Below are 27,409 nucleotides of genomic sequence, written 5' to 3' on the forward strand. Positions count from 1 at the left end.
TATTATGTCAGCCACAGTATTTTTGTTTATATTTTATCCCATTGACCTGTGTCCTGGAAAACATGCTTTACTGGTTGTCCACAATCACTGTGTAAAAATCAATATGTGATTTTAGCTGTAGTACTGTTTCTTTTATCAGTTCTGGTACCCTTCTGATTTATGCATACATATGTTTAGAATTACAATTTTATTTTGGAGGATTTTTTCTTTGGTGAGCATGCTATTTTAGGTATAAATTATTTATTATTTTAAATAGAGATTTTATTATTTTTGTAAAGACATACATTTAGTGCTTTTCTAAATCATGACAAGTTTTGTGAATCGTAGAAATTTAAAAATAAGAATCTTAATATGTAAGAACTTATTATAACACACACATAAATTTTTCATAAACCATTTCACAGAAAGTATATTTGTGATGGGATAAAAATATACTTAAAAAAATAAGAGCACCTGATTTATGGGCATGACATCTTGAGTTGGCAATCCCAACATCCATGTCAAAATTTTGTGTGTAGTCCTCTATTTCCTATTATCAAGCATTGGAGATTCTGCTGATAAAAATATAAAAATACAGAGTTCTCTTACAGAGTAATCAAGATGAACATTATAGAAAATATACATATATTTACTATAAGTATTTTTCAGTGTTTCATTTCCTGTGCTGCAGTGTCTTCTGCCTGGGGATGCTTAGTCCAGCACAGAATAGAGTGAGAAACATCAAGGAAAGAGACAGTAGGAAATTAATTCACAAATAGATATCTTTTCACACAATAGACATGAGATTTAATAACAGGAGCATAACAGCAATGCTGTTTACACTGTGGGTAAACTTTATTTCTTATGAATTATTATTGTCATCACTTTAGTTCAAAGTTAGGGATGAGAATGTTTTCTCTGTATGGCAATGTGTTAGATAAATTTTCAAAAGGTTGTGAGGGGTAGAGAATGAATATTGCCATTTTATTTAAAATGTTTGATTTTCATATTGCACCTGAAATAACTCTCGAATTTACTCATCTCACTATAAAAGCTAACTATGCTTTTCATACATGGTATTCAAAGGAGAAAGAAACCCAAAGGTCTAAGATTTGACTTGATTTTTCTAAAAAACAAAACAAACAAACAAAAAACAGAATTGTTCTCATTCCTTTTTCTTCTAGTTAAAGCAACATCTATAAAGAGATGTTTGCTCATTGTGTAGACTTACAAGAAAGATGACTTGCAATTGTAAATGATTGTATATGTGAAATTATGATGTCCCCTTTATAGGGGATTAAGAACAATGCTAAAGGTGGCCTTTTAAATAGTGCTTTGATAACATATACATACATTTTGATTCATATTTTAAATGTATGTATTTCACAGTATCTGAGCCACTGGACTAAGAAGAAACATTCACAAAGACAAATAATGTTTTAATTCTGCTTGTAATAACATCAAATTCTTCCTCTGTCCCTTAATATTTATCAGTGCGTGATTCCAAGGCGCAAACAGTAAGTGATCTTATATAAACTCATGCACCTGGATGAGTTTCTCTGGAAAGTTTTACACAGAAGAATTTCGAGGATTTATTCTTGTAGGACATATTACAAATAATACTGAATAACTGTAGATAGTCCTTACTAATGATAGATATTGCACAATAATTGGTAAACTACTTGCACTTAAGGGGACTTAAGTTGTAATATTAACTCAATGAGAACAAATAAGCTAAGATTTATAAAAGTATTCATGATTTAAAACCTTTAATGTTTCTAGCTTAAGTTGAGACATAAAATCCAGTTCCTACATTTCTTTAATGAACTTTTCACAAAATCATATGAACTTTAACTGGATTATTTTACGTTACACAAATACAGCATTGTTTTGTAATAGGAATCTGATGAATTGCTGATATTTTGACTGGGCTTAGGTGTATGACTATTTCCTAACTTGATGCTACAGTTTTGGATAAGGCATGCACTGAGCCTCATAATTTATTTTCATATTTAGAGCATATATTAGGTCTACTTCCTGACTTAAATTGGTAACTTAATTTCTATTACTTTGAAAGACAGTTGTGTGTAACTGTGAAAGCTGCAGTTCCAGCAAGTTTTCAGACCTGGAGGGGAGCTCCATGGCAGATTCGTGGGTCCAGAAGTTCTTTCCTGACATGTGCATGTTTCCATACAGTAAAAGTCTCATTGGCTAGGGTTCCATTTCATGTGACTGCCTTGTATGAAAAATGATAACACTGAAACAGAGGCTCTTACATTACACGGCAGAATCCACAGGAAATGAACAGGTTAGAAGAGATGTGCTGAGGTTCCCCAGGGTTCATTTTTCTATGGAGGACAGCATGATTTTCCTATAAGCTGTTATCCCTGAAGACATTCGAGAAAAAGTGGACTTATTGTAGATATCCTGGAACAAAGTTTAGTCACAAAAGTGTTTTATGCGGTAGATAATGGATGCATGAATTAAAAAAGCTATTTAGTTTTTCTTAGTGCATACGAGAATTAAGAGAAATTCCCATCTTATAAAAGTCATCTCATGGTCATATACATTAAAATAAATGAGATTTTTCCCAAACAGATTTTATATCTGTTATTTGTTTTTCATCCAAAACACTTGTGGCAAATGTAGCCTTCCTATTGCCTGGACTGTACTTAAATGAAGTTATAAAATACATAGCTGTTTGTTTGTTGCAAGTATCTGTGTGCTAGTAATCGGTAATAGGAGAAAAATAGGTTACACGTGAGCACACATGACATTGTCTTTTCCTAAAAGATCTAGATGTTTTAATTTATTCACAACAAGCTCCAGAAATGTTTCTACAAGTTAATTAGTAAAATATGATTAGAATGGAATGTGTTGATTTTCTTTATCCTGTGGAAAAGCTCATGTGTATACAATTACACCAAGATCATAAAGGCGACTGATTTAAATTCTAGCAAAGACTTTCTTTCAAGTTCTAATTACCAATATGTATTTCTCTTAATAGTCTCAAATATCCATCAGTGTGGAAGAGTGGGAAGACACCAAAGATGCCAAAGAGCCAGGGCACCACCGCAGCATGCACCGCAACTCAACCTCCAGCGACCAGTCAGACCATCCATTGCTGCGGAGGAAGAGCATGCAGTGGGCTAGGAGGCTGAGCAGAAAAGGACCAAAGCATTCTGGGAAAACTGCAGAGAAAATAACCCAGCAGCGATTGAACCTCTACAGGAGGTCCGAAAGACAGGAGCTTGCTGAACTTGTGAAAAATAGGATGAAACACCTGGGCCTTTCTACGGTGGGCTATGGTATGCTTCTTAAAACTATACCATGGAGACTCAGTTTTTACTATTACTGGTCACACAGTCAGCTCTGATATAGAAAAAAACTAGAATTTTGTTTGGAAATGCAATTACATGGCACTTTGATGAAAATCTCATTTTTTTGTGGAACTAACAAGATTATTGCTAAAATGTTTAGCATTTATTCAATCACTTGGCAATGTTTTAACATATGACAAGAACACCCCATTTTTAATTTAAACAGAAATTTTGAGGTAGATTTAGTTTCCACCTTGGAGCTATGAAAACATTTAGATTTTCTTACACATGGCTGAGATTTATAAAGGCTTATTTTGGTGCAACTTTTCTTTTTTTCCCTCAAACAAGCACACACAAGACACAAACATCACACCCATCTAACTTCTGGGGCTTTCAATAAAATTAATTTGAAATATTGTAAGTAACTAATGATAACTGCCATTGGAGAACAACAATAAACTTAAAATTTGTTTAGTTTCTTCAAACACAAAAAAAGCTTTACTTATTTTCTATTTTGATATTCTAATATAATTATGACTTCTTTTTTTTCCCTGTCCTTGTTCAAATTAGCCCATATACCCCTCTTGCTTTCCTTTAAATTCATGGCCTCTACTTCCATTAACTCTTATTGCATTCATATATCTGTATGCATATATGTGTGTGTTCCTAAATATAACCAGTTCAGTTCCTACTAAGTCACTTGTATGTATATTTTCTGGGCTGACAATTTGGCTCTGTACATCCAGCTGGTATGCTGTTCCCCAGTGAAGATCAGCTCTCCAGATCCCTGTTTTTCTCAGTTTTTCTTTCCTTAGGGATGAGGTATTAAAACATTTATTTTTGTAATAGAAATAGTGTTTTAATAAACATTGCACAAGTTTTTAAAATAACTCCTTGTTAATATGTTAATAAATGATTCCATATACAAAAAACTTAATGAAGTAAAGCACTGATCACTTGAGAAACATCATTACTATTATCCCAGTTTTATTTTAGAAATGTGGTTAGCAACATAATAACAAAGCTAGTATACATGCTGTGGAGGCAGAGGAAGCCTCACACAGTTCCACCCTTACATAGAGAACTACTGGAGGGCAGGGACTGCAGAGAGAGGCAGAATTATTTGCCTTTAAGATAAATTCCCACTAGGTTGTTCAATATGAAGTATGTCCCTTGATACATGTACATATAAGCCATACAAAATGGAAACTCTGTATTATGTATATGTGTATAATTTTATGCATAGATATGCATACATATAACAATAATGATTTTTAAAAAGATGATGCATAATGGAGAGGGAATAGAGGAATTTGGGAAATGAAAGGACAGAAATGATGTAGATTCAAACATCAAGCATAAAATTCTCAAAAAATATAAAACTATAAAAATAGTCAACTGGCCAGTGATAAATGAGAAGTTTTCATTCTTTATCTATACTTACATGTATGCATTAGTGCATACACATGCACACACAAACTCTATCACACACACATATAATCCACATTTTCTCTTTATTATAAAGTTTTATATTGAGATAATGTTCTTAAGACATTTTATTTACTGAGTTAGAATTTAAAAGTTGTTTTTCTTTCTTGAGCATGAAAAGTAAAATATATTTACTGAGTATTTTCATATGAAATTGTGTCAATTTTTTCATAATTCCTTCAAAGTGATTTTTCTTTAAATTTCATTATTTTCCTCTTCAAGGTGAACTGTCCTACTCAAAAACTTGCATTTAAATTTGCTCCAGTCAGTTACTTTTATAACTGACAGTTGTAATTATATTTCTTTTAATTATGGTGAAGACTAATTTGTGTCCAGGAATTTTAATAGAAATGCATGTAATATGTAACACTAAAAAGTAAAATTAAAGCTCAGAATCATCTTCCAGAAATTCACTAATGGCTACTTGCCAATTTGATGACATCTAAGCTGATTCAATTTCTAGTGAATTAATTTTCTATTTTTTACCTTTTATGTATTGCTAAGTTACTTTGTTCTAATGAGAATATCAAACAAAAAGTTCTTCATCTTAATCTCAGCTCACTCAAGAACATTCTAATCTCCTGTTAATCCATAAGCAGAGTTGCATATCACATTCTTGTTAGAAATATGCAAATGTATGAGCCGACTGTATGGGCATCACCTAAAGAAGCAGCAGGGATTTGCAAGAAATTTTTTCTTATGATTTTCTCATTCTATTTTTATGGAAATTAGTTATTTTATGCTCATGATAATTCTTATATAACAGAAGGCATTCCATTCATTTATTTCCTCCCTCTTTTTACATCTGCCTTGCTATGATTTCCTTGGTATAAAAACATGCAATGCTGCAAGTCTGGTAGTCTGTCATCGGTACCACTGAGAGGACTGTATCCATAAAATGATTTCTAAACCAGATTGGAGTAGCATTAATAGTAGAGACAGCTACTTAGGTATAGTAGATATAAATACCACCAAATAGAGACCACATCACAGCTACCATAATAACCCAAAATATTGCTAGTTTATCATTTGCCTAGAGTGCCTACCCACCCCTTATGTCAGACACCACAACTATGCAGACCTTCAAAATCCAATTCACCATTTTCCCAAGACCAGATACTGAGCACCCATTTTCCCTCCAGGTCAGAAGTCTAATGCCACCAGCCCTCCAATATAACCCATCTCTACTCACTTTTGCTGATCACTCACTGCTAATGCCAAAGGCTCTACCTTTTCATAGATGAATTGAAGTTTGTCAGGTACCACACTAATCATCAACACTGAGTGGTCACATGGTTATGCTTCTAGTATCTCCTAGCTGACTCTAACCCAGCCAATGAAAGGTAAAAGCAAATAGGGATCCAAATCCCATTCAACATGAAGAGTAGATATGTGTCTGTGTAAAAACTCACATCAAAAGACAACCAGTGACCTAATGCCACATGTAAAGGTCACAGCAGAAACATACAAGCAGTATAAAATACTAAGACAATATGTACCCCCACATAGGGAAAAATCCTGCTAATCTCATTGTAATCATTTCTGGTGCAAACAGCAAAATGACCAATGAAAGTTTCTGTAAAATAGACCACATATTGAAACACAAATCAAACCTCAACTAATATTAGAAATTTGAAGTAACTTCTTATATTCTGCCTACAATAGATAAACAGAAAATTATTGTAGAAAATACAATACAGAGAATACATGATCTCATAGAGATTAAATAGCCTACTATTAAATTATTAATGCATCACAGGCAAATTTAAGACAAAGATTTTAAAAATTTATAGAATGAAATGAAAATACAATAAAATGAAACTTTTGGACACAATGAATATAGTTGTATGGGGGAAGTTTATACCTTTAAGTGCTTCCCTCAAGGAAGTAGAGAGAACACAAATTAACTAGTTGGTGCTGGGTGCTCCTTTGGAGTTTAGAAAAATAAAAATACACCAAACCCCAAAGAAGAAGGTGGAAACAATTAAAAGAATGCCAGAAATGAATAAAATGGAAAATTTAAACAGTGCAAAGAACCACCCCACACTCTCACTCATCTAGAATCCCTATCTCATATCTCCCTCCCAACATAGTGTTCTTTTATAGCTTATGTGTTTGTTGCTTGTTTAACTCGCTAAGTCCAATTAGTGCTGCCCATGGATGTGTGTTCATCCAATTGAAAATGGAAAACCTACCAGTGGCCACACTGCTAAAGAAGTGGTTTCTTCCCCTGGCAGATATTAGCTGCCTTGCTCCTCAGCTAGGGTAAGGTTTTGGGAGGTATTCTCCACTGCATGCGGTAATGTTTAACAGGCTTGATCTTGTGTAGCTCTTATGCAGATATGCAATCCAGGTGTTGTGAATTCATGTATGCAAAGGCAATGACTTCCATAGAACTTCTCCCCATCCTGGGGCTCTTACTTTCCTTTTGCCCACCTCTACAGAAATATTTCTGGAGTCTGGTGGGTGAGGTTTGATCTAGAAGTCCCATTTATGACTGAACACTCATATTTGCTTGTTCTTATCATCCTGAACAATAATGAATCTCTAAATTACCCATTTCCCACTATGATATTTCTTATTAAGATTGGAGCAATGTAAATCCATGAATAAAATATATTTAGAAGGCATATTAATAGCATGACCATTTATAAAAACATATTAATAGATCCAGAATAGACCTATAAATAGGCCTATTACTTCCCTAGGCAAGGGTTTTGAGTTTGCTTACAGTACTAGGCATGTATTCCCTCCAACTGAAGTTACAAATCTAATCAAGAGAGCAATTAATTACCCTCATAAAGAGTCTGTCTATTATTGAACCTGTAGGAACATTTCGCTTACTAGGTCAGTTTTATAACTTGCAGATTTCAATCCAATGCTGCATAAGACCAGTGAGGTATTTTCCCTCAGCAGTCTGCCTAGCACCTTCTAGCAATGTGAAGTGAGTGAAAAAAAAAAAGAGTGATCTGGTTAACTCAAGGTAAATTTCTCTGCGTCCTGAAACCAAGGTGTGTGGTGTCCTCAGCAATAGAGATTAATCATCTAATTATGACGGACATCCAAGAGCAATGCCAGTGCCTGTATTGTCTTGAGTGACTCTGGGACCTCTTTCACCAATAGCACATAGGAAATTAATACATGCATGTCTCTGAGATTTTCATTTAATTACTCATGTCTTCTGGAAACAGCTTTGTTTACTAATTTGGTGTTAAAAAAATAAAATTGGATGGATGAAGAGAAGGCTCGGGGGCTAAAACACTGACTGCTCTTCCAGAAGACCCAGGTTCACTTTGTAGCACCCTCAAAGAAGTTGACAACTGTCTGTAACTCCAGTTCCAGGGAATTCAACCACCTCACACAGACATAAATTCAGGCAGAGGCAGAGGCAGATGGATCTCTGTGAGTTCAATGACAACCAAAGATATATATAGAAACCTTGTCTCAAAAAAAAAGGAAAAGAAAAAGACATTTATAATTGGCTTATGAAATAGTGTCAGTACATTAGACTTCTTCATATGTTCTTAAATTTTATTAACTCACCCTTACCCTTAATTCCCAGTTTCTTGATTGCTAGGAATATTAATCACTTAAAAAAGTTGGTCAATTGTTCTTTTCTGTAATATTTTGCATCTTATATATCTATAACACTACTCCTGAAATTTTCTGTGAAATTGTGTGTAATGGAAATGTCAGGTATAAAGTCTCAGAAACATGTTTGCTTGAATGACAATAGGGGATACATTAATACAGAAGAGGGAAAGCGTCAACCCTATACAAATAACTACAACCAGCTTAGGAATGAGTAGAGAAGGAGAAATAGTCTTTCCTAGGGAAGAGCACTTCAATTGGTTATCCAGTACCAAATGATCAGGTCTGAAATTATATATAAACAAGTTGCATAAAACAGACTGAACAGGTTGTATTTAAGAGTACACACATACCCAATACAGAATGACAAGAAAATTAATCAATGATTTGAAAGAGAGAGGCAGGGTGTGGTGTTTTGGAGGGTTTGGAGACAGTATGGGAAGGGGAAAATGGTATAATTATATTATAGTCTCAAAAACTAAAAAAAAAAATATTTATTTAATTTTTATTTAAATGATATTATTTATCATTTGCATTTTTTGTCTTTTCAACTTCTTATTCAAATTGTTTGGGACTAGAGTTTTACTTTGCAGTTCTTCATAAGTTTTTGCTAATAACCCCTTGTCTGACGTACATAGCAAATACTTTTCTCAGCAGTGAACGGAGTAGCCCTGTTCTTCATTCCTTTGGCTGTGCCAAGGGTGTACTGCAGTCTGTTCATGGATTTCCTATCCCACCGGAGCCCTCTTTGGAAGCTATTTTCCATACTTCAATCCTGAAGTGTATCTCCTCTGCTTTCCTCCAGAAGTTTCAACACTTCATGTTTTAAATTAGAGTATTTGGTTTCTTTTGAATTGAGCTTTATATAGGATGAAAGACATGAACCTAAATTTATTGTTCCGAGGGTGCATATTTAGTTTGTCAGCACTATTTGTTGAATCGCCTGTCTTTTTCTACTGTGTGTGAAACAATTTCAAGAGCACTGATTTTAAGCAGATGGCACTTTTTAGTTTTCTAAGGCCAGAGTTTAGCTGTCTGGACACAGTATATTAATAGAAGATTCTTAATACATTTCTGATGCTAGGAAATAGAATCTTGATTCTCTGATTTCATACAACCAAATATAATGCAAATCAATTTTTTAGTAAGTATTATATTCTGGTTTGGGCACAACCATGTGTATTCATGTCTGCCATAGTTAATGATAATTATGTCAGGCTCTTAATAATCTATCAAACCTACTATATTCATTCTTATAGAATTGAGAAATAAAATATAACCACAGAAAATGACTGTTTGATACCAAAACAGTAGTGCATGGCCAACAAAACATTGATGAATGTCTCTTTGAAGCAAGTTAAAATAGACTTTAAAACTTGCTTATTAATTCTCAAGTGCAAAATCACAAAGAGAAGAAGGTAACAGCAGGCCTTTTCACAAAGCGTGGCAGACAAGCTGTGGGTCAAGCTGAGCTCTATGGCAGCGCAGACTTGAAAGAATGGCTTTGAAATCAACGACTACTTTTAACCTAAATCAAAATGATGGCATTCCACTCCACGAGGAATAGTCATTGAGGAGTAGAGAAAAAAACTGGAATTGCTGGTTCTGATTGTGGCCACATCTATGCCTTGATTTAAAACATGTGAAATCACTGAGTGTATTATCGACATGTTTGATATCAGACTTAGAGCCAGTTGCACAATTAACGTGTTCAGTTCGATTTGTGAAAATAGGTTAATTGAGCAAATCAAAATGTTGACAAAATAATTGCATCTACTCTTAGGAAACCTCAGAATCATCTTGACTCATTTGTCACAAGCAAATGAGACCACCACTGCAACTTGACTTTTATTCAAAAGTAACTAAAGAATGCTCTGTTAATGACAGAATGTGGCTGGGTATCTACACTGAGCAAGAGGTGTTTTGGTAGAGTTGCCTTTTTTGTACTGCAGTTCAGGACCATTTTTGTTTATTTTAGATACTGAGTTGCTCACATCCAAATTAAATGGAGATTTTTCTAGTATAGCGTTATGACTTAGGGTGCAGAGAATACCGTCAATTGGAGTTCCTTTGAAAAGAACTTGTTACAATTCACATTAAAATAATACTTTTTACAAGAAGAATGCATAAATGAAACTTACTTTTCATAGAGATATATGATCTTGATAAACTCATGTCAGTATAATGTGATTTATAACTATTAGTAACTATTTTGGAGTAAATATAATTTTTATATTTGGATTTCAAACTCCAATCTGCTGATTTAGCCATTTCTCCTTACATATGAATCCCAGGTATAGCAAATAAATATGCTGTATTCCCAGCTGCATTTGACTTTCAGATAATTTCCAGTGCTTCAGAAATTATATTAGTGTTTCACATATTATCTTTAGGCTATATTTGTTATAAAGTGTTTGTAGATATTAGCTGTGGTTTATATATCTTTGGGCATTCTTTGTTTTTCTTGGCAACCCTAATCCTAAAGGGGGAAGATACAGTTGTATTTCTGGATCTATTTCAACAATTAACAACAAAATATATTACTTTATTTGAATATCAATTTAATCAGTTTGAAATTGAAATATTTTTACTGCTAAACTTTTGGTAGGCTCATCTATTCTGTAATTTGTCTGTCTTGTAGGATTCTAACTTTGATTTATAGGCTTTAAAGAAGATTTGCATATCAATTGAACTAAAGCAGAATATATTATGACATTAAAAGAGCATTATTTCTACTGAAATGAATATAATGAATAATATTATTATGTAAGAAAACATTTTAGTACAGCAAATTGTTTATTAGGTTCAGCTACTCTGGGCTAACATGAACTTTAATAAAATATATAAATATCGAGGAACTGTCTTTGGTAAGAAATAATTTTTGACTTTTCTTCAAACTTCATAATACAGTTTTGCTTTCAAGAACTATATTTATTTATAAGTATAGTAACTAAATGAATACTAATACTTTAGACTGTTTGTTCTGATTTTAAGTATATCAACATATACTTTCTCCTTGGAAAAAAAAAAAGGTAATCATTAAAGTATGTATCCACGTGGCTTTATTGTTGTATCTTTTAATACACTTAGAATGTTAAACATCAAGATCTACAAAGTTTTTCACATTTTAAAAATGATTATGTTTATGCTCTTTTGTTTTGGTGAGCTTCTTATTGCTACATCTAGCACTTGAAGTTGTGTACTTTTTAAAAACTGATGTTTATTTAAGTCATTGAAGGTGGATATTCTAATAAATGTTCAGTTTTGGTGTTTTGTGGTGTCCCCTTGTCTATATCACATCAGAATAGATGAGCAGATAAACTAGAACCTTACGGAGTAAGCTATAATGCCCACTTGTGTGCTGCAGGGGTTGAAGACTTACTCTTTTAAAATAACTTGTTCTTTTAAGAACTGACTCAGGACAAAGCCCAGTGCTCTGAGGACACTGACTTCAGTGCTTTCACACAGTACCAGCAATTCCCAATATGGCCAATAAGAAAAGAAAATATTTACCATTGTAAACTCCTTAAAATGTAATGTTGATTTCTTTTACAATGGATTCTTTGTATTCTTAAAAAGCAAATCATGCCATGAAGGCATACATATTAAAGATATATATATATACATATATAATATATATATACATATATATATCAGTTATATATGTATATGTATTACAGTTTTTAATACCTCTTAAATACATATGACTAGATTCTTTTTCAGGAGTTTTTATATCAATATTCTATGGAATGATAATGTTTACTTCTAATTATTTTTAATTATTATAAAGGGAAATGAATCAAGTAAATATCTCATAACTATTTTTAGTAGAAAAAAATTAATTGTAATGACTTTCAGGAGAGAATGTAACTATGGTTACACTGAACAGAATTAGGTACTTTATTTTTATCATCTACTGGAACAAAAAATAGGTACTTTGCCAACATTTCAGATGACAGAAAAGTGAAAACCAAACTTGCATGCATTAAATACAAAACAGAACCAAACATGGCTTCAGTGAGTTCTCATTGACAACTCCATGATTTAAACACAAATATAATGATTTCTGTGATTTTGTGTGAATCCTAACAGACATTATACTTATTTATCTTGCAGATGAAATGAATGATCATCAAAGCACCCTATCCTACATCCTGATTAATCCATCTCCAGACACCAGGCTTGAGCTCAATGATGTTGTGTAAGTTGACCTCATATTAGGGATTAGGGATATATAAATTACAAATCTACCTTCTATTTTATTTTACCATTATAGTCCCTAATTATTTTGATGAGCATGCTTGACAAAAAATATTTCTGATGAGCATAGGGATTCCTGTGTTTCTCTGTGTAGTACTATAAAGTATAGAATTGTAAAAAAAGGTCTGTTAATTGACACAATAGTAGCGTTTTCTATTCTCTAGGCAAATATACATTTGTAAAACAAGAAAATCTATACTATGTTGGAGAACAGCTCAAAGAAAAAGGGAAGCATCTAACAGTATATATCTGTAAAGATATTAAAATTTCCTCAAGGAAAATTAAAGTACAGCGGAATACAGGAGGAAAGGGGTAGAGGAACACATTCCCTAAAATGGTTGTCAATCTTCCTAATGTGGCAACCCTTTGATGATAAAATTTCAAAACACATAAAAGTAAAGATATTTCTGATCAGATAAGAGAAATATTGTTACAGGATCTTTGATCACAGTATTAATCCTGAGGTTGCATTTGTATTAAGTAAATAAATTCAACCTTGGGTCAGGAGGCAGAGCCAGCAACTCCTTGACAGAAATTAATCATAGCAAATCGGAGGGAGTCTGGAAGATAGGGAGATGCACAAGAAGCAGTAGAAAGGACTTTGAGCATGGTGGTCTCTCTAAGTTTGATGCTGCAGAATGACACTGTCTTTCTGTGAAGAGGGAAAGTCAGGTAGTTGCTCCTCAAATTGCTCTGAGCTAGCAGGTTTTCACCTCAGCCTCTGACTCCTGAGTCCTATTGATAAATGGAACTAAAGAGATTTACTTGAAAACTGTATTTGCTGGCAGCAGCAGAAGGTAGACCAAACAGGTTATAAATTTCACACACTGTGGCTACCAGAGAAGTGGGACAGTAATGGCAGAACCACAATTACTGATTGAAACAGCTAGAGATTCAGGTGCTGCCACTGTACTGGTGGAAAAACAACAAAATATGATGTTTTTTTTTTGTTTCTTCTTTTATACTTGTGTTGTCTTCTAAAATGCAGTCTAGGAGAAGTTTCTATATGTTCAGAATCTGTTGAGAAGCAATTTGTGAAGTAAATATCCTATAAATGTCAGTTAGAGCAATTTAATACATGATATAATTAACAAAAAAATTCTTATTGATTTATTTGATTATCTTTATATACATAGTAGTAGTTTGTTGGATCACATGTGCTTTTATTTCTAGTTCTATAAAGAGTTTCCATATTGTTTTTATTATGGCTAAGCTAACTAAAATTTGAATCAATAGTAAATGAATATTTCTTTGTCTATATCTCTAGCGATATCTGATCTCTGATCTTTTGTATAATAGCCATTCCATAAGATGTGAAACAATAATCACTCTGTTTTGATTGGTATTCATCTAAAGATTGAACATTGTTAAAAAAAATTATTCTTACCAGGAATTTGTCTGAGAACTTGTTTCAGGTCATTTGTAGACTTTTAACTGCATTAATACCTTTGGGATTTTGCTGTTTTTAAGTTGGATGAACTCTCTATATATTCCAGATATTATATCACTTGTTGAATGAATAATTCAAAAACTATCTCCCATTTTGTAGTTTATATTTTGTTAATCATTCTTTGACTGGCCAAGCTTTTTGTCTTGTTATGATCCCATTTGCAAATTTTCTTTTTCTTCCTGAACTCTTTGGGTTCTGTGATCTTGTAAGAATTAATTCTATTACTCTGTATGTCTTCATAGTATAAACGAAGACACATTTAAATGATTTACTGGGATAAAATGAACATACAATTCATACATTTAATATATAGAAGTTAATGGCTTTAAATATTTCCAATAGCAATGGAGAAGCTCTCACAATTCAATTTTGGATCATATTATTGTGTGTTAAAGAAGTCCTGCGCCATAGATGGGTTAAGCTACCCATCTCCATCATCTTATCCTCCTACTTTTACTTCTGCACTTACTCGTTAGTCTACATTCTATCTTTATATGCTTTCTTTTACTAGTACATTTTCAAGTAAATAGTATCACAAAGTATTTACCCTTTTGTTATTCTATTTCTTCCTTGAAAATTATAATAAAGGACAAATCGTGTGGCAGTAACACTATATATATATATATATATATATTTACTTCAAATTAAATATGAAACTTTCCAAGCTATAACTAGAGCATTTTTTGACAAAGCATACAATAAACCAGGAATGCTTGAGAGAAATTTCCTACTCTTTGAACACTCTCATTTTTATTAAATTTAAGCAAAACATCAACGTAAGTGCCACAAAAAATATGTTCCTCATACTATTGCAGTGACTATATTCATGGCCCTGAGAGAAGGCCTAGCAGAACTCAAGCTATGGCACATTCTAATATCTACCATGGTATGTAGCAGACCAAAGGAGAGCCAAAGGAATGTGCTCTGTCAAACTCTGACTTGTAATGTTTGTCACATCAATGGGTTTAGTGGATAGTGAATTATACTTTTACTTTTTGTGCTTTCTTTCTAAAATTTTGCTTCTAGAAGTTCATTCCAAATGAAAGAGCAACATTAACTTGATCCTAAAACAATAAATCACTAGATGGAAAGTCATTAAATGGCTTGAGGTTTGCTATTAGTTTTCTTCATTGATCTACAATGCTATTAAAATTTTAAGTAATTAGAAGCGGTGTGCATAGACAGTGAAATTCTGTTAATAGATCCAAGGATACTAATTTAAACTTTCATTTGATTGAAGAAACTGGACTTAGGTGCTTTCAGGTTCCACTCTTCATACTTATTATGATGTACTCTATGAATATTTTTTCCACCTACATTTTAAAGAGTACAACCATTGTTAGGTACTTGTTTTTAAATTGGTTTCCTGATTTGTTTTTTTACTTCTTTGTAAAGGTATTATAGTAACATGGATTTCTCCTTTCATTTTCACCTGAAACATGACCATCCTAGAAAGACATTGTTTAATAACTTTCTTTTTTTTCTTTTTTTTTTATTGAGAATAAGAAAAAAAAGTTTCCGCCTCCTCCCAGCCTCCCATTTCCCTCCCCCTCCCCCCACTTTCATTATCTCTGTGTTGCTTTTATTTCTGACTTTACCTCTCTGTTCTAACCAGATGTTTAGTTAAACTCCTTTTTAAAAGTATACCAAGGACAGTCAGTCCTTCCTCTGTATATGTCTCTCCCTATTTAAGTTAGTTTGTCATCATCTTCCTGCTTTTGATTTATCAAGTCTATTTTTTTAAAAAAAAAAAGATTAACCCCAAATCCTTTAACAAAGTTAAATCCAGTTCTTTTCTTTTTATGGGCTGTTTAGAATCCAATTTCTTCTTTACAACTGGTCCATAATTTACATTACAGTCTTCTGCAGAACAGAGGTCATTTACACACACACGGTATAGTGAACTGGTAGCACGTACTAGTCACATGTGATCACAGCATGAAGAACCATCCCCCTCAGAGAAATCCAAATATTATTGAAAACTTATTGTGTTTTTCAAATGTACGTTTTCTTATTTACTCCTAGAACTTATTAATAATAATTTTAAAAGAATAACATGGTGGCTCTTGCATTTAACAACAGAAGTTCCAGAATGAGGCAAGACTATCCCCATAATTTTGAAGTTAGCCTTGCCTACATAGCAAGTTCCAGGCCAATTAGGACTAGGTAATTAGACAAAATGACACCAACAGACAAACACAAAGAATAAGTAAAGACATATAAATAAGCCTGTATACTTCAGTATTATTATGTTAAATACAAGACAATTTTCCAAATAATCCAAATGTTATCTAGCAGTAATATTTTCCATAATGATACTTAACTTCATAAATTGGAAAGACTTTCCAACCACCTACAAATTTTTCCTTTCTTTCTTTCTTTCTTGCTTGCTTGCTTGCTTGCTTGCTTGCTTGCTTGCTTTTTTATTTTTTGGTTTTTCAAGACAGGGTTTTACTATAGTTTTGCTTTAGAGTTGTCCTGGAACAAGCTCGTGTAGCCTAGACTGGCCTTGAACTCACAGAGATCCGCCTGCCTCTGCCTCCCAAGTGCTGAAATTAAAGGGGTGTGAGCCACCACCCCGCTTTACAACAATTTCTTAATTGCATAAATGATAAAAATAAGTGGAAAAATAATTAAGTACTGACATAATGACGGTTATGATGTAGATTTTCATAGAATGTAGTAGGTATTCATGGGACAAGGTTGAAAGGATAAATTATGGAGCCTAAACCAAATTGGAAAGAGTAAAACTTAATTCATTAGCATTTGCCATCTAATCATACCAGGCTAATTACAGTGAACCTTTCTTTTGGTTATTTATAAAGTAACATCTTAGGTAACTTACAGATAGAATATATAATTAGTGAATATTTCTAGTGACACCCTGAATTAAGGTTACCTTGATTTACTAATATAGCTTCCTGCTTTGTTTTCCTTTGGTAGATACTTGATCCGACCAGATCCACTGTCCTACCTTCCAAACACTGAACCCAGTAGGAAAAACAGCATCTGCAATGCTGCTGTTCAAGATTCTCGGGAGGAAACTCAACTCTGATGAAAAGAAAATAAGGGACCATATTTTCACTACAGGGATCTTGCTTGAAATCACGAAAATGTTGGGATGGTCCTACGAAACTGACTGGAATGTATTCAATTTCTCACCTTTCTTCTATTTAAAAGCAAAATATATTCTCTTAGAAGTACAGATGGTTTTGGAACTTAATGTGGTATTTATTGACATTTCCCTGGTTAGTATTTAAATTTCATCAGTGGGGGATTCTGAAAATGACTATAAAATATAGAAGTTAAAATCTGATATTTAACTGTTCAAGAACTATCAGAATTGTGTGCATCCTGTTTTAAAACATTAATAAGACTATAAAAATAAAGAAATCCATGCATATTCAGTGCATCACAAGGGCACTGAAGTCTGCTTTTCTCCTTATAATTAAATATGTCATTATATTGTTTAACTTTGCTGTTTCTAAAATTGAGCCCAATAAGAATGTATGCTTATCTCTATCCAGAGATTAATGACAAACTTCTGTGGATGACTTCTGTCTAGGAATCATAGTTTTCTTCAGAATAGATCTTTAAAGTCATTTATGTCTGTCTGTCCATATATTATTGTGTTCATTTTAGAAGCCAACATATCCATAGCATGTTTAATTATTCAGAAGAAACTAAAACACAAAGAACTATTAATCATCTGGGCTTTTTGGTAGCTTCATATCTAATGCATATTTTATGCTGAGAAACATTTATTTAAGAAAAAATATATTTTCTCCTAAAAAATACCTTACATAGAGAAAACAATGCATATCTTTTCAGTTAATATGAGAACTGGAATATCTCCCATAAATATCAGATGGGCAGTGATGTCTTCTATTGCTGTAGGCTTTAATGTTTTTCATTTAGCTATATAGAAGATGTCACTAAGAAAATGGGTCCAAGTTTAAAAGAAAAATATTTATACATTTTATGGACCACAGAGACACTTTAAAACCTTTAGCATTCTTCAAATGTCTTTGATATTAAAGACTTACACTTAAAATCTGATTTAATATAAAAATAAGCAAACATATCTATACTTCAACATTGTAAGGGACATATCATTAATATTGATATTTCTTCTAATTTAATTTAAAAATGAATTACTAAGCATTTGCCAGATAATTTTAATATAGTACTTTTGTCTTTATTCCCTATTTTTTCTCATCATAAATACAACAAAACTTATGAGAGAATAAATGTATACACAATTTTGCCAAATCAAATAGAGTAATAAACTGTTCCCATGATATATACATTTCAAAGACAAAGTTCTGATTTCTATCTATTTATTTATTCATGAGCATGACACTGCATCCTAAAATAGTCCATATAAGAAATGGATTTCTTCCTTCCTTATCACAATGAAACAGATCACAGAATAGGAAAATAAATTCTTTTAAGAAAATGAAATCTAGCATCCTCCCAATAATTATACAAAAAATAACAAACATAAAATGTGAAATTAAATTTTCTAGTCATTTTACAATTTGACAGGAGAATATAGTATGTATTTTTTATTACAGTACTTTATATTGCCCATAATTTAGAGTAAGAAAAGCATGAAGGATTCCCTCAAAATAGAGAGATGCTTTAGCCTTCAAAGAAGATTGGTTTGAACAAGTTGCTTCAAAGTGAGAGCATGCCTTCAAACGTCATGATTGTATGCAAGCGTGTGTGTATGTTATCTATGTGAAATACAACCGAAAAACTACACATGATGTTAAAATTGGAAGCAGGATTGAATTATTGTATGGAATAGAAAAAACATACTGAATATACTGAGTTATTTCACTTTTGGTTATCAGTAGTCAAGTAAGATATTTCCTTTGATTGACATTTTTTTTTATTCCATTACAGTTCTTTTAAGAATAAATGTCAGATTTTAAATGTCTTCTCTTTCCCAATGAGCTCCGAAGCTTAGTATTTTTACATTATGACAGTTGCTAAGACTGGAATTTTAAGCTAGGATATGACTATATTTCCTATAAAACTAAAAATTTTGTTTCATAAGTTTTAAAATAATTATTTTTGATTATTAATATTAGCCCAAATTTAATATTTGACAGAATTAATATTGCTTGATATGAAAATAATAGTTTATAGTCTTTCCAATTATGTAAAGAATAAATGATGCTTATAAAAGACTTTCAACAAACTGTTGCCTTTTTAAAATGATTACACTTGCACATGAAAATAAAACAGAAAGCAATTGTGCTCTTAGCCCTTTGAGAATTGGTTTGATTTATTGTCTATGTGCCATTTTTGCTACTAGTTTTATTGAACTGCTTTAAAATAGATAATAAAATTATTTCTGATGATGATGAAAATCTCTTGTTTTTTTATGGCAGATCTCTGTTTTGACAACTTATGTTTGAAACTGTTAAAGTATTTTCTCATTTTTAAATATCAAATCCAAAATAAATGTGAAAGTTACTCAGTATAAAAGAGAATGAAAAATACTGTTGGATTACTTTTTAACACTATAGTCTGTGGAAAGTCATTGTGTGGGGAAAGATGGGTAGAGAAAGAAAAGATATGCACAACAGGAAGAAAATGATAAAGAGGGTGTGGGGGAGGAAATAAACTTATTTGAGTGCCAAAAGAATGATATATTTTATATTTTACAAAACAAAGTGTCAAGTCCTGATATGCTCGCTTATAAAATCCAGAAAAATTACTACCTAAGTGAAAATTAACACTAGACATTTTTTTATCCTGTTTCTGTTGCTATGGCTCCTGGAAGAACCTTGAAGATTATTCAATGAGAACACAGACTTAGCCATGAGAATAGAAAGAGCAAGTAGAGAACAGAGTCACAGGAACAGTAGGGCTGTATATTCACTGAGATTTCATGCTGTCTCCCATATTTCCTAATCATTACGTGGAGAAACCCAGTGGGTCTAAGCAGTCCCTGGAAATACATGTTCTGTCCACTGTAAGGACTGGCTACTGGAACAGTGTGATATCTGAGAATCAAAACCACTCTAGATTTTACAGCGTGGTCTATACTTAGGGCAAAGACTGTTGTAATATACAGTGGTTATTACATAGTGACTCAGAGACACTCTCAGCATAGAGAAGTGGATCTTGGGAGAAGTGCTACTGATGAAGCATGCTTCAGAACAATTTTACCTAGAACCTTGGAGCAGAGTTCTAAAGAATTCATCTACAGCAATGATTGTGTGAGACCCCGCAGTGCTGCCTTCAAATTAACTTAGAATGTGTCTGAAGACTTTCCCCCAGAACCCTTTTTCTTGACTCTAATGCTGTGTAAACTGCTTATATACTACATCATAATTTTCACATTCTCTTTGCTAACCAGTCTAATTCCGCATTCCTTTAAGAGTTAATTCTTCACCACCAGCAATTTCGGCTTGCCCTGAATAGAGATTACTTGGCCGCCATAGTGAAAGAATGATAAGAGACAAAAAACTCCTTTAGAAAAAAAAAACATTAATTTATGATACTTATACCCTGGTTCAAAACTTGAACTCCTGGATTTGACAAAACACAAACAGAAGCAAATGTATCAGCATTATTCTACTTCATCAAATTCCAGTCTGGACACTAACTCTAGGGAGATGTTTACTCAAGCCCAGCAGGAAGAAACAGAACAACATACATGGTCACCTAAGGGGGGGGGGAACAGTATTTGCAAATCTAAGAGCAGAACGAGGCATGCAACTAATCAAATCAGAGCGGATCAAACTGGACATGGAATGGAGCAGGGCCACAGTTCTGCAGTTCTGCTTACAGTTATGTGTATGCCAAGAAAAGCAACTCACAAAATTTATCCGAAAGGATTTCAAAAGCAAGATTACCACATCAGAGACTAGTAAAAGGTAGAAATTGCATTTGTAAAAACACTAATGGAGTCAAACAAAGAAAACAGTACATTGTTTGGAGCCTTGGCATTCACTTGGTTGCCAGAAACACTGTGTTTGAAGTTTGGGATTCCTGCTATCACTGTTGTAAAGGATGTGAACATCAGGACAGATTTTCTTTGAATATTGTCAGAGGTACAGCAGAAATTTATCAAACAATACATGGACTTAAAACAAGTTTTTTAGGCATATTTTATTTATTTTGCATGTCTTTGTTATGTTGAAAACTATCAACTTAAACCTGATTTATTTAATTATATTATTTAATTATTTGTTATCATCTTACAGAAACTGTAACAGTATCCCTAGGCTTGAATAACTTTGTAAACAAAATAGAATTTTGCTGCTTTTTTCTTTGCATTTAAAAGCAATTACATAATCTACACATTTACTGGATTTAACATTCCTTATCACTATTACAGTTAAATTTTACATAAAATAAAATGCTGTAATAAAGTTGTGGATTTTGAAAGTTACTTTGTATATGAATTGAGGTTACTTTTATAATAAATAATAAATCTTAAATTGAAAAAAGGTTGATAATATTTATATGAAATACTATTGGTCAGATATTGTCAACTGGTTCGGTTACAGGTGCCTCTTCTCTGCAAATTAAAGAATTAGAAGTCAAGAAAGAGTCTTGGAGATTCTCAGCCCTCACTATCAGATACCTGGGAAATCAGGAAGCGGTTCTTAATTACATTAAAAGAATTTAAGAACACTCACTAACAACTACTCAAAGACTACAAAGATACTCAAAGAGAGGCTTGAAGGAAATTAATTATAGTTCAGAAAGCAACCCCATGGCGAGTAAGCTGTGCTTTTGCAGATGCCAGGAAGGAAGAGAGTGGGGAAGGGAGCCAACCTAAGCCATGCTGCTGGGGATGAGGCAATGTGAAAGTCAGCTTACAGTGCAAGAAAGCCAAAGTCTTAATGACAGAGTTACCTAAGCTGTGGTCATTTCTTAATTACAGAGTTACCTAAGCTGTGGTCATTTCTTAATTACAGAGTTGAAAGACACGTAAACTGCGGTCAGTTTCAAAAAGAGAGAGAGAGATAATAATAATAATCAAAACTTTAGAATAATATGTAATTATTAATTGTTTTAATAAGATTCTACAGTTACATAAATTGTAAGGAAAGTAGTAACTACATGACAAAACACTATGATTTCAAATGTTCCTCTGCTGAGTATACTATAACTGTTGATAAAGTTTAAATTAATTGACTTTTAAGTTTCTGGTAAGGAACTTAAATGTGAAGTGACTGAAACACAGATTGCAAAACATGTTTCTAGGGATAATAAAGTGTCTCCTCTTGTCTTCTTGCTGCTAACTAAAGGGGAAAGCACTTTACTTTGATGCATGCTGTATCTTCCAAGTTGAGTGAACAATTCTGATTGAGATTCTTGAGACAAATCAAGATTTTTATTCCACTAGGCAACACATGGTAATCCAGTGCAGTCACCTTAGAGACACTGGCACAAATTAAAAATACTAAGTTAATCAGACTCTTTTCTTTTTTGTTGTTTCAGAATATAGAAATTTCAGCCCATATTTTGACAACTAGCAATTTACATATTAAGTTATGCAGTTAGCAATATGCTTGTGATATTTATAACTCTTAAAGTTCCTCAACTTTATATGTTCAATGAAAATGTTAATTAGTATCACACTATAGTTCAAGACTGTTTCTATGGCAGTTTATAACTGCAGAAGCCTCAATCATTTAATGAAATAATTTTCTTTACTTAAATTGTATTTTCGTAGCAGGTAGTAGTGGCACAAGACTTTAATCTCAGGGCTTGAGAAGAGAGAGACAGGCAAATCTCTATGTTTAAGGTCAACCTTGTTATTTTGGGACTTAGGACTGTTCTATAGTTTTTTTTTTTTTTTTGCTTCAGTTTTGGTAAAATACTTAATATATATGTACTATAGATAACCATCTAGTAGTAAGACCCACAAAACTACTGCTAATGACCCACAAAAGCAATGGTTTAGCATTTTAAATTAGTATTTGTAAGATTTGTAAAATTATTAAAGAGCCCTTGTTAAAAGAAAATATGTCCTAACATAATTTGAACATTCAGACAAATTTTCAATATTAACCTAGTTATGATCCTCTGACACCCTTCAATTTCCCTAAAACTTTGTTTACTTCTTTAAAAAGAATACCACCAAAGCATTACTGAGTTCATATAACCTAGATATGACTGAGCCAAGTAATTTAACATCTTTCTGCACCATAGACAGAAGACAACTTCACCAGAATCTGAAATCAATTGTTTCTTTGTAATTCATTCAATACCATCATAGTGTAAACCACAAGACAGAGATGATGATCAAGGGTGAGTAATTTGTTCTGTGCGTACAATAATGACCTGATTTCCAGATGTTGACATGTATGGATTTACCTACCTTTGGCAGGACCTCAGCCCTCAACTCCTGACTAAACAGGGGAAGGTGACTGGTCACTAAACAGAGCAGCAACTTCCTGATGCTCCCGAAAAGAGCGACTTCATGGAGGAAAACGCTAATTTTAGTTCATAGTGCCAGGTTACAGTCAACTACTACAGGAAAATCACAGTGGTAAGAGCTTGAAGGAGTTGCTCATGTCACATCTATAATCAGGAATAAATAGCAGGAAATGCATGGAATCTTGTGCTTAACATTACATGTAACAAAACAGGTGTCAAGCAAGAATTACACTTCACAGTATTTTGTCTATTTGTATCTGGGAAGTTTAATATCTAATTTATCTTTTATCATAACTAAGGAAAACCATAACTATAATTATCTTCAAATCTACCAAAGAGCCCCCCAGAACAATATAATGTTACCTAAATAAACAGGAAGTGTGTTGTAAGCAACTTCCAAAACTCTAGAATTGACAAAGAGATTTCACTGCCTGAACAGTGACCCAAAGTTCTTTTGTAACATTGAGGCACCCATCTTTAGCCTACAGGCCCAAAGTATCTGGCAGACATTTCCATAAAGCAGGAAATTTAAAAGATGTTTTAACCTATATGTCCTCGCTGTCCAGTTTGATGTCCAGCTTGATGTCCAGCTTCTCGATCAGCTTGGCTGTCTCCTCCTTTCTGAAGTTCATGATGACATCGAACACCTTAAAGATTGGGTCCAGAATGAGCTGGCAAAAGTTGCGAGGCAGCGTCTTCCCATCAGGGCTGTTTGCCGACTTGCTAAATTTGCCATTGGCTGGATTAAAATACCTGTCTCCCCACAGTTTCTTCATCATATCCTCCACTTTCTTGGCCCGTTCGGCTGGCCCCAGTTGGCCCTCACCCTTGGCTGCAAAATTGGCTACATACATCTCTGCGAACAGCTTCAAAGTGAAGGCCCAGCCATGCAAGCCAGAGCCAAAGCCCACAGTGCCAAGCACAGGGTCGATCAGGATATTGCCCATGGGCCCACTCTCGTTCTTGCCATAGGTGGAGATGATGACGCTGACATTCTCCAAGATGCGCTGGGAGGTCTGGTAGAGCTCTTCAGGCTCCAAATGCAGCTCAAGCAGAGCACGGTCCATCTTATTCATCATCAACACAGGCTTGATGCGCTCAGCAATGGCCTTCTGCACCGTCAAGGTCTGCACGCAGACGCCAGACACGCAGTCCACCACCACCAGAGCTCTATCGGTGACATGTAGGGCAGCTGTCACCTCCGAGGAGAAGTCGACCTGGCCTGGAGAGTCGATCAGGTTGATGAGGAAGCCGGAGCCGTCCTTGCTCTGCTTGATGAAGTTCAGGTGGTTCTCAGACAGTTCACAGAAGAGGGAGATGGCGTTTGACTTAATGGTGATACAGCACTCCTTCTCGTCCTTGCGGGTGTTGGTGAAGCGGGTCTCCCCAGCTCGCGCAGAGGCAATGATGCCGGCCTTGCACACCAGAGAGTCCGTCAGCGTGGACTTGCCGTGGTCCACGTGGGCGATGACAGACATGTTCCGGATGTTGGCTTTCTGGTCTACCGTGAAGTTCACCATGGTTGCAGATGGCGCCAGATTCTTACGGGCAGAACAGAAAAGCCAGCCGCGCTGGCGACGGCGGCGGCTGCAGCGGAAGAGCAAGAGATTCAAGTTTTTAAAGAAAGAAATTGAAGAAGATATCAGAATATGAAATGGTCTCTGCTTGGAATTCCCATTTTGCTCTCTTCTACCCTTCCAAAGACCTAAATCAAATACTTTATTAACTAATGTAACAAAACACATTGACAGCATTCAGAGGGAAATCCCACATTACACACGAGAGAGAAAAAAAAGAGAGAGGGGTGGAGAAGGGGAGGGATTGAGGTAAGAAGTAGGAGGGAGAAAGAGAGACCAACATACAGACAGACAGACAGAGACTGGAAGAAGAATGCTATTCATGAAACATGGGAGACATTCTAGGCTTTTATACCGATGACAAAATAAGAAAGATACATATATAAATATCAAATGTTCTTACATACATGTAGTCTCAAAAAGTCCTTTAATCCTTTAGAAATGGGGAAAGAATGCTGATCAGTACTAACGTAGGGAAGAAATGTAGAATTTGGTCATTGTGCGGATCTCTGTGAGTTAGAGGCCAGCCTGGTCTACAAGAGCTAGTTCCAGGACAGGAACCAAAAGCTATGGAGAAACACTGTCTCGAAAAAAAATCCAAAAAAAAAAAAGCCTTTTTGCTATTAGTAAAAAAAAATGTGGAAAGAGATTTTGCAATAGGGTGACTGTAATTAGTAATCATGGTGTACTTTTATTTTTAATTGCTAAAAGAATGAATCTTGCCATTCTCGGCATTTACGAAATATAATTTATGTTGAGAATGATTCTGGTAATCATTTATTATTATTTATTATTCAGAATTATCATTTTGACATCAATAATATAAAATAAAATAACCATATAAACGTTTCCTTGGTATCTTTGTCCAATGATGTATTAGTGTCATTTCAAAGGTGTCACTAAGCAATGTCATGCTTAAGTTGCTGGTGCATAGATTTATCATTTGTATGTTTCTTCTCTTGCATTTATCATTTTTTAAATAACAGGCTTATCTTCTTTATCCTTCTATCACCTGTCACTGTCAGCCCAGGGACACACTATTTAATGGTTAATCAATTCCTCAAATGTTGTGCAGATTTTTTTTGTATTTATCTACTCATTAGAAAGCAAATGAATTCCTTTCTCTATCCTAGCTATTATATTTAATAAGACTCATCTTTTAATTTTAGTAGTTATGCTATGAGATAGTTAAATATTGAGCCAAGACTTATGTTGTAAGGCAGGCTTTGTGGATGCTGCTGTATGGGTCTTCTCACATTGCCAAAACTCAATACCAGAAACTGGAAAGCTTCAAAACCTACTTTTATTTTTACTGCTGTTATGAAGGCTCACGCATATATAAGGTCAAGTGTCTTGGTGTTTTAGGTTCTGTGGGGATTCTTACCTCTCTTATTTTTGCCTGATTGTAACCTGCGTCATTACATGATATGGACGGGCAACTTTTGGTCCTGTTTTGTTCCATAATAATTTTATTTATTATTTGGGAATTTTACATCATGAAACCTAAGCACACTCACTTCCCAGTCTGCCCAGGTCCATCTCCTAACATAGTGACTGCACCTATCCCCAACACCGCCCCCCCCAAAAAAAAAAGGAAGAAAAAGAAAGAAAGAAAGAAAGAAAGAAAGAAAGAAAGAAAGAAAGAAAGAAAGAAAGAAAAGGCAATTCCAATTTGTGTTGCCAATATAATCTCTGGAGCATGGCCAAATTCTTAGCAACGAGTCACTTAAAGAAAATGGTCTTTCACCACCCACCTGCACCCAAAGCCATCAATTGTACACTCAGCATCCTTATCACAATTTTTAAGAGTTCTCTTTGGTGGCTTTCTGTCTAAGTGGTTATCTTTGCATGGAGGGGTAGACGTGGATTAGAGTAGGGGTTGTCACAGAAATTTTCTATGCCACCCTTTTCCAACTGCAAGTCCAGTCATTAATACCATGGAAAACATAGCTTCCTTGTCTTTTATAGTTAGCAGAACCACAGATCATAACAACAGCATAGACCATGGATATCTACATGGTCTCTGGCAGCATATGCCATGGACTTCTGCATGGTCTCTAATGGCAGGACAGCCTATGATTTTCAGCATGGCCTTAGGTGGTGGCTCAATCCAAGGATATTCATATAGCCTTTGGTTTTAACTCAGACCAGGGGCATCAGTATGGTTCCTTTTTGAAAGAATACTAATATCGTTATGAGTTTTCTAACTGGGTATCTAATTATCTCCTAAGGTCCTTAACAGCTTCATTTACTGAATTAGGACTTTCATGAGATGAACTTGAGGGCAGCAGCTTCTTTTCCAGTTTTAACAGCTGCCATTCTGACTACAG

General features: G+C 34.1%; 1 protein-coding gene across 1 annotated transcript in view; it reads left to right on the top strand.

The window, feature by feature from the left end:
- Positions 1-17,437, top strand: part of Kcnt2 (potassium sodium-activated channel subfamily T member 2) — a 351,264-nt gene extending 333,827 nt beyond the window's left edge. Inside the window, exons 25-27 of the mRNA XM_050119976.1 lie at positions 2,987-3,287; positions 12,495-12,579; positions 17,032-17,437. Coding sequence (XP_049975933.1) covers positions 2,987-3,287; positions 12,495-12,579; positions 17,032-17,143 — 498 coding nt within the window. The 3' untranslated portion in view covers positions 17,144-17,437. The remainder of the gene's footprint in view (positions 1-2,986; positions 3,288-12,494; positions 12,580-17,031) is intronic.
- Positions 17,438-27,409: the final 9,972 nt, after the last annotated feature.

Source organism: Alexandromys fortis, unplaced genomic scaffold (assembly GCF_014885135.2).
Source record: "Alexandromys fortis isolate MF-2015 unplaced genomic scaffold, M_Fortis_MF-2015_v1.1 scaffold_142, whole genome shotgun sequence".
NCBI classification, from domain to species: Eukaryota; Metazoa; Chordata; class Mammalia; order Rodentia; family Cricetidae; genus Alexandromys; species Alexandromys fortis.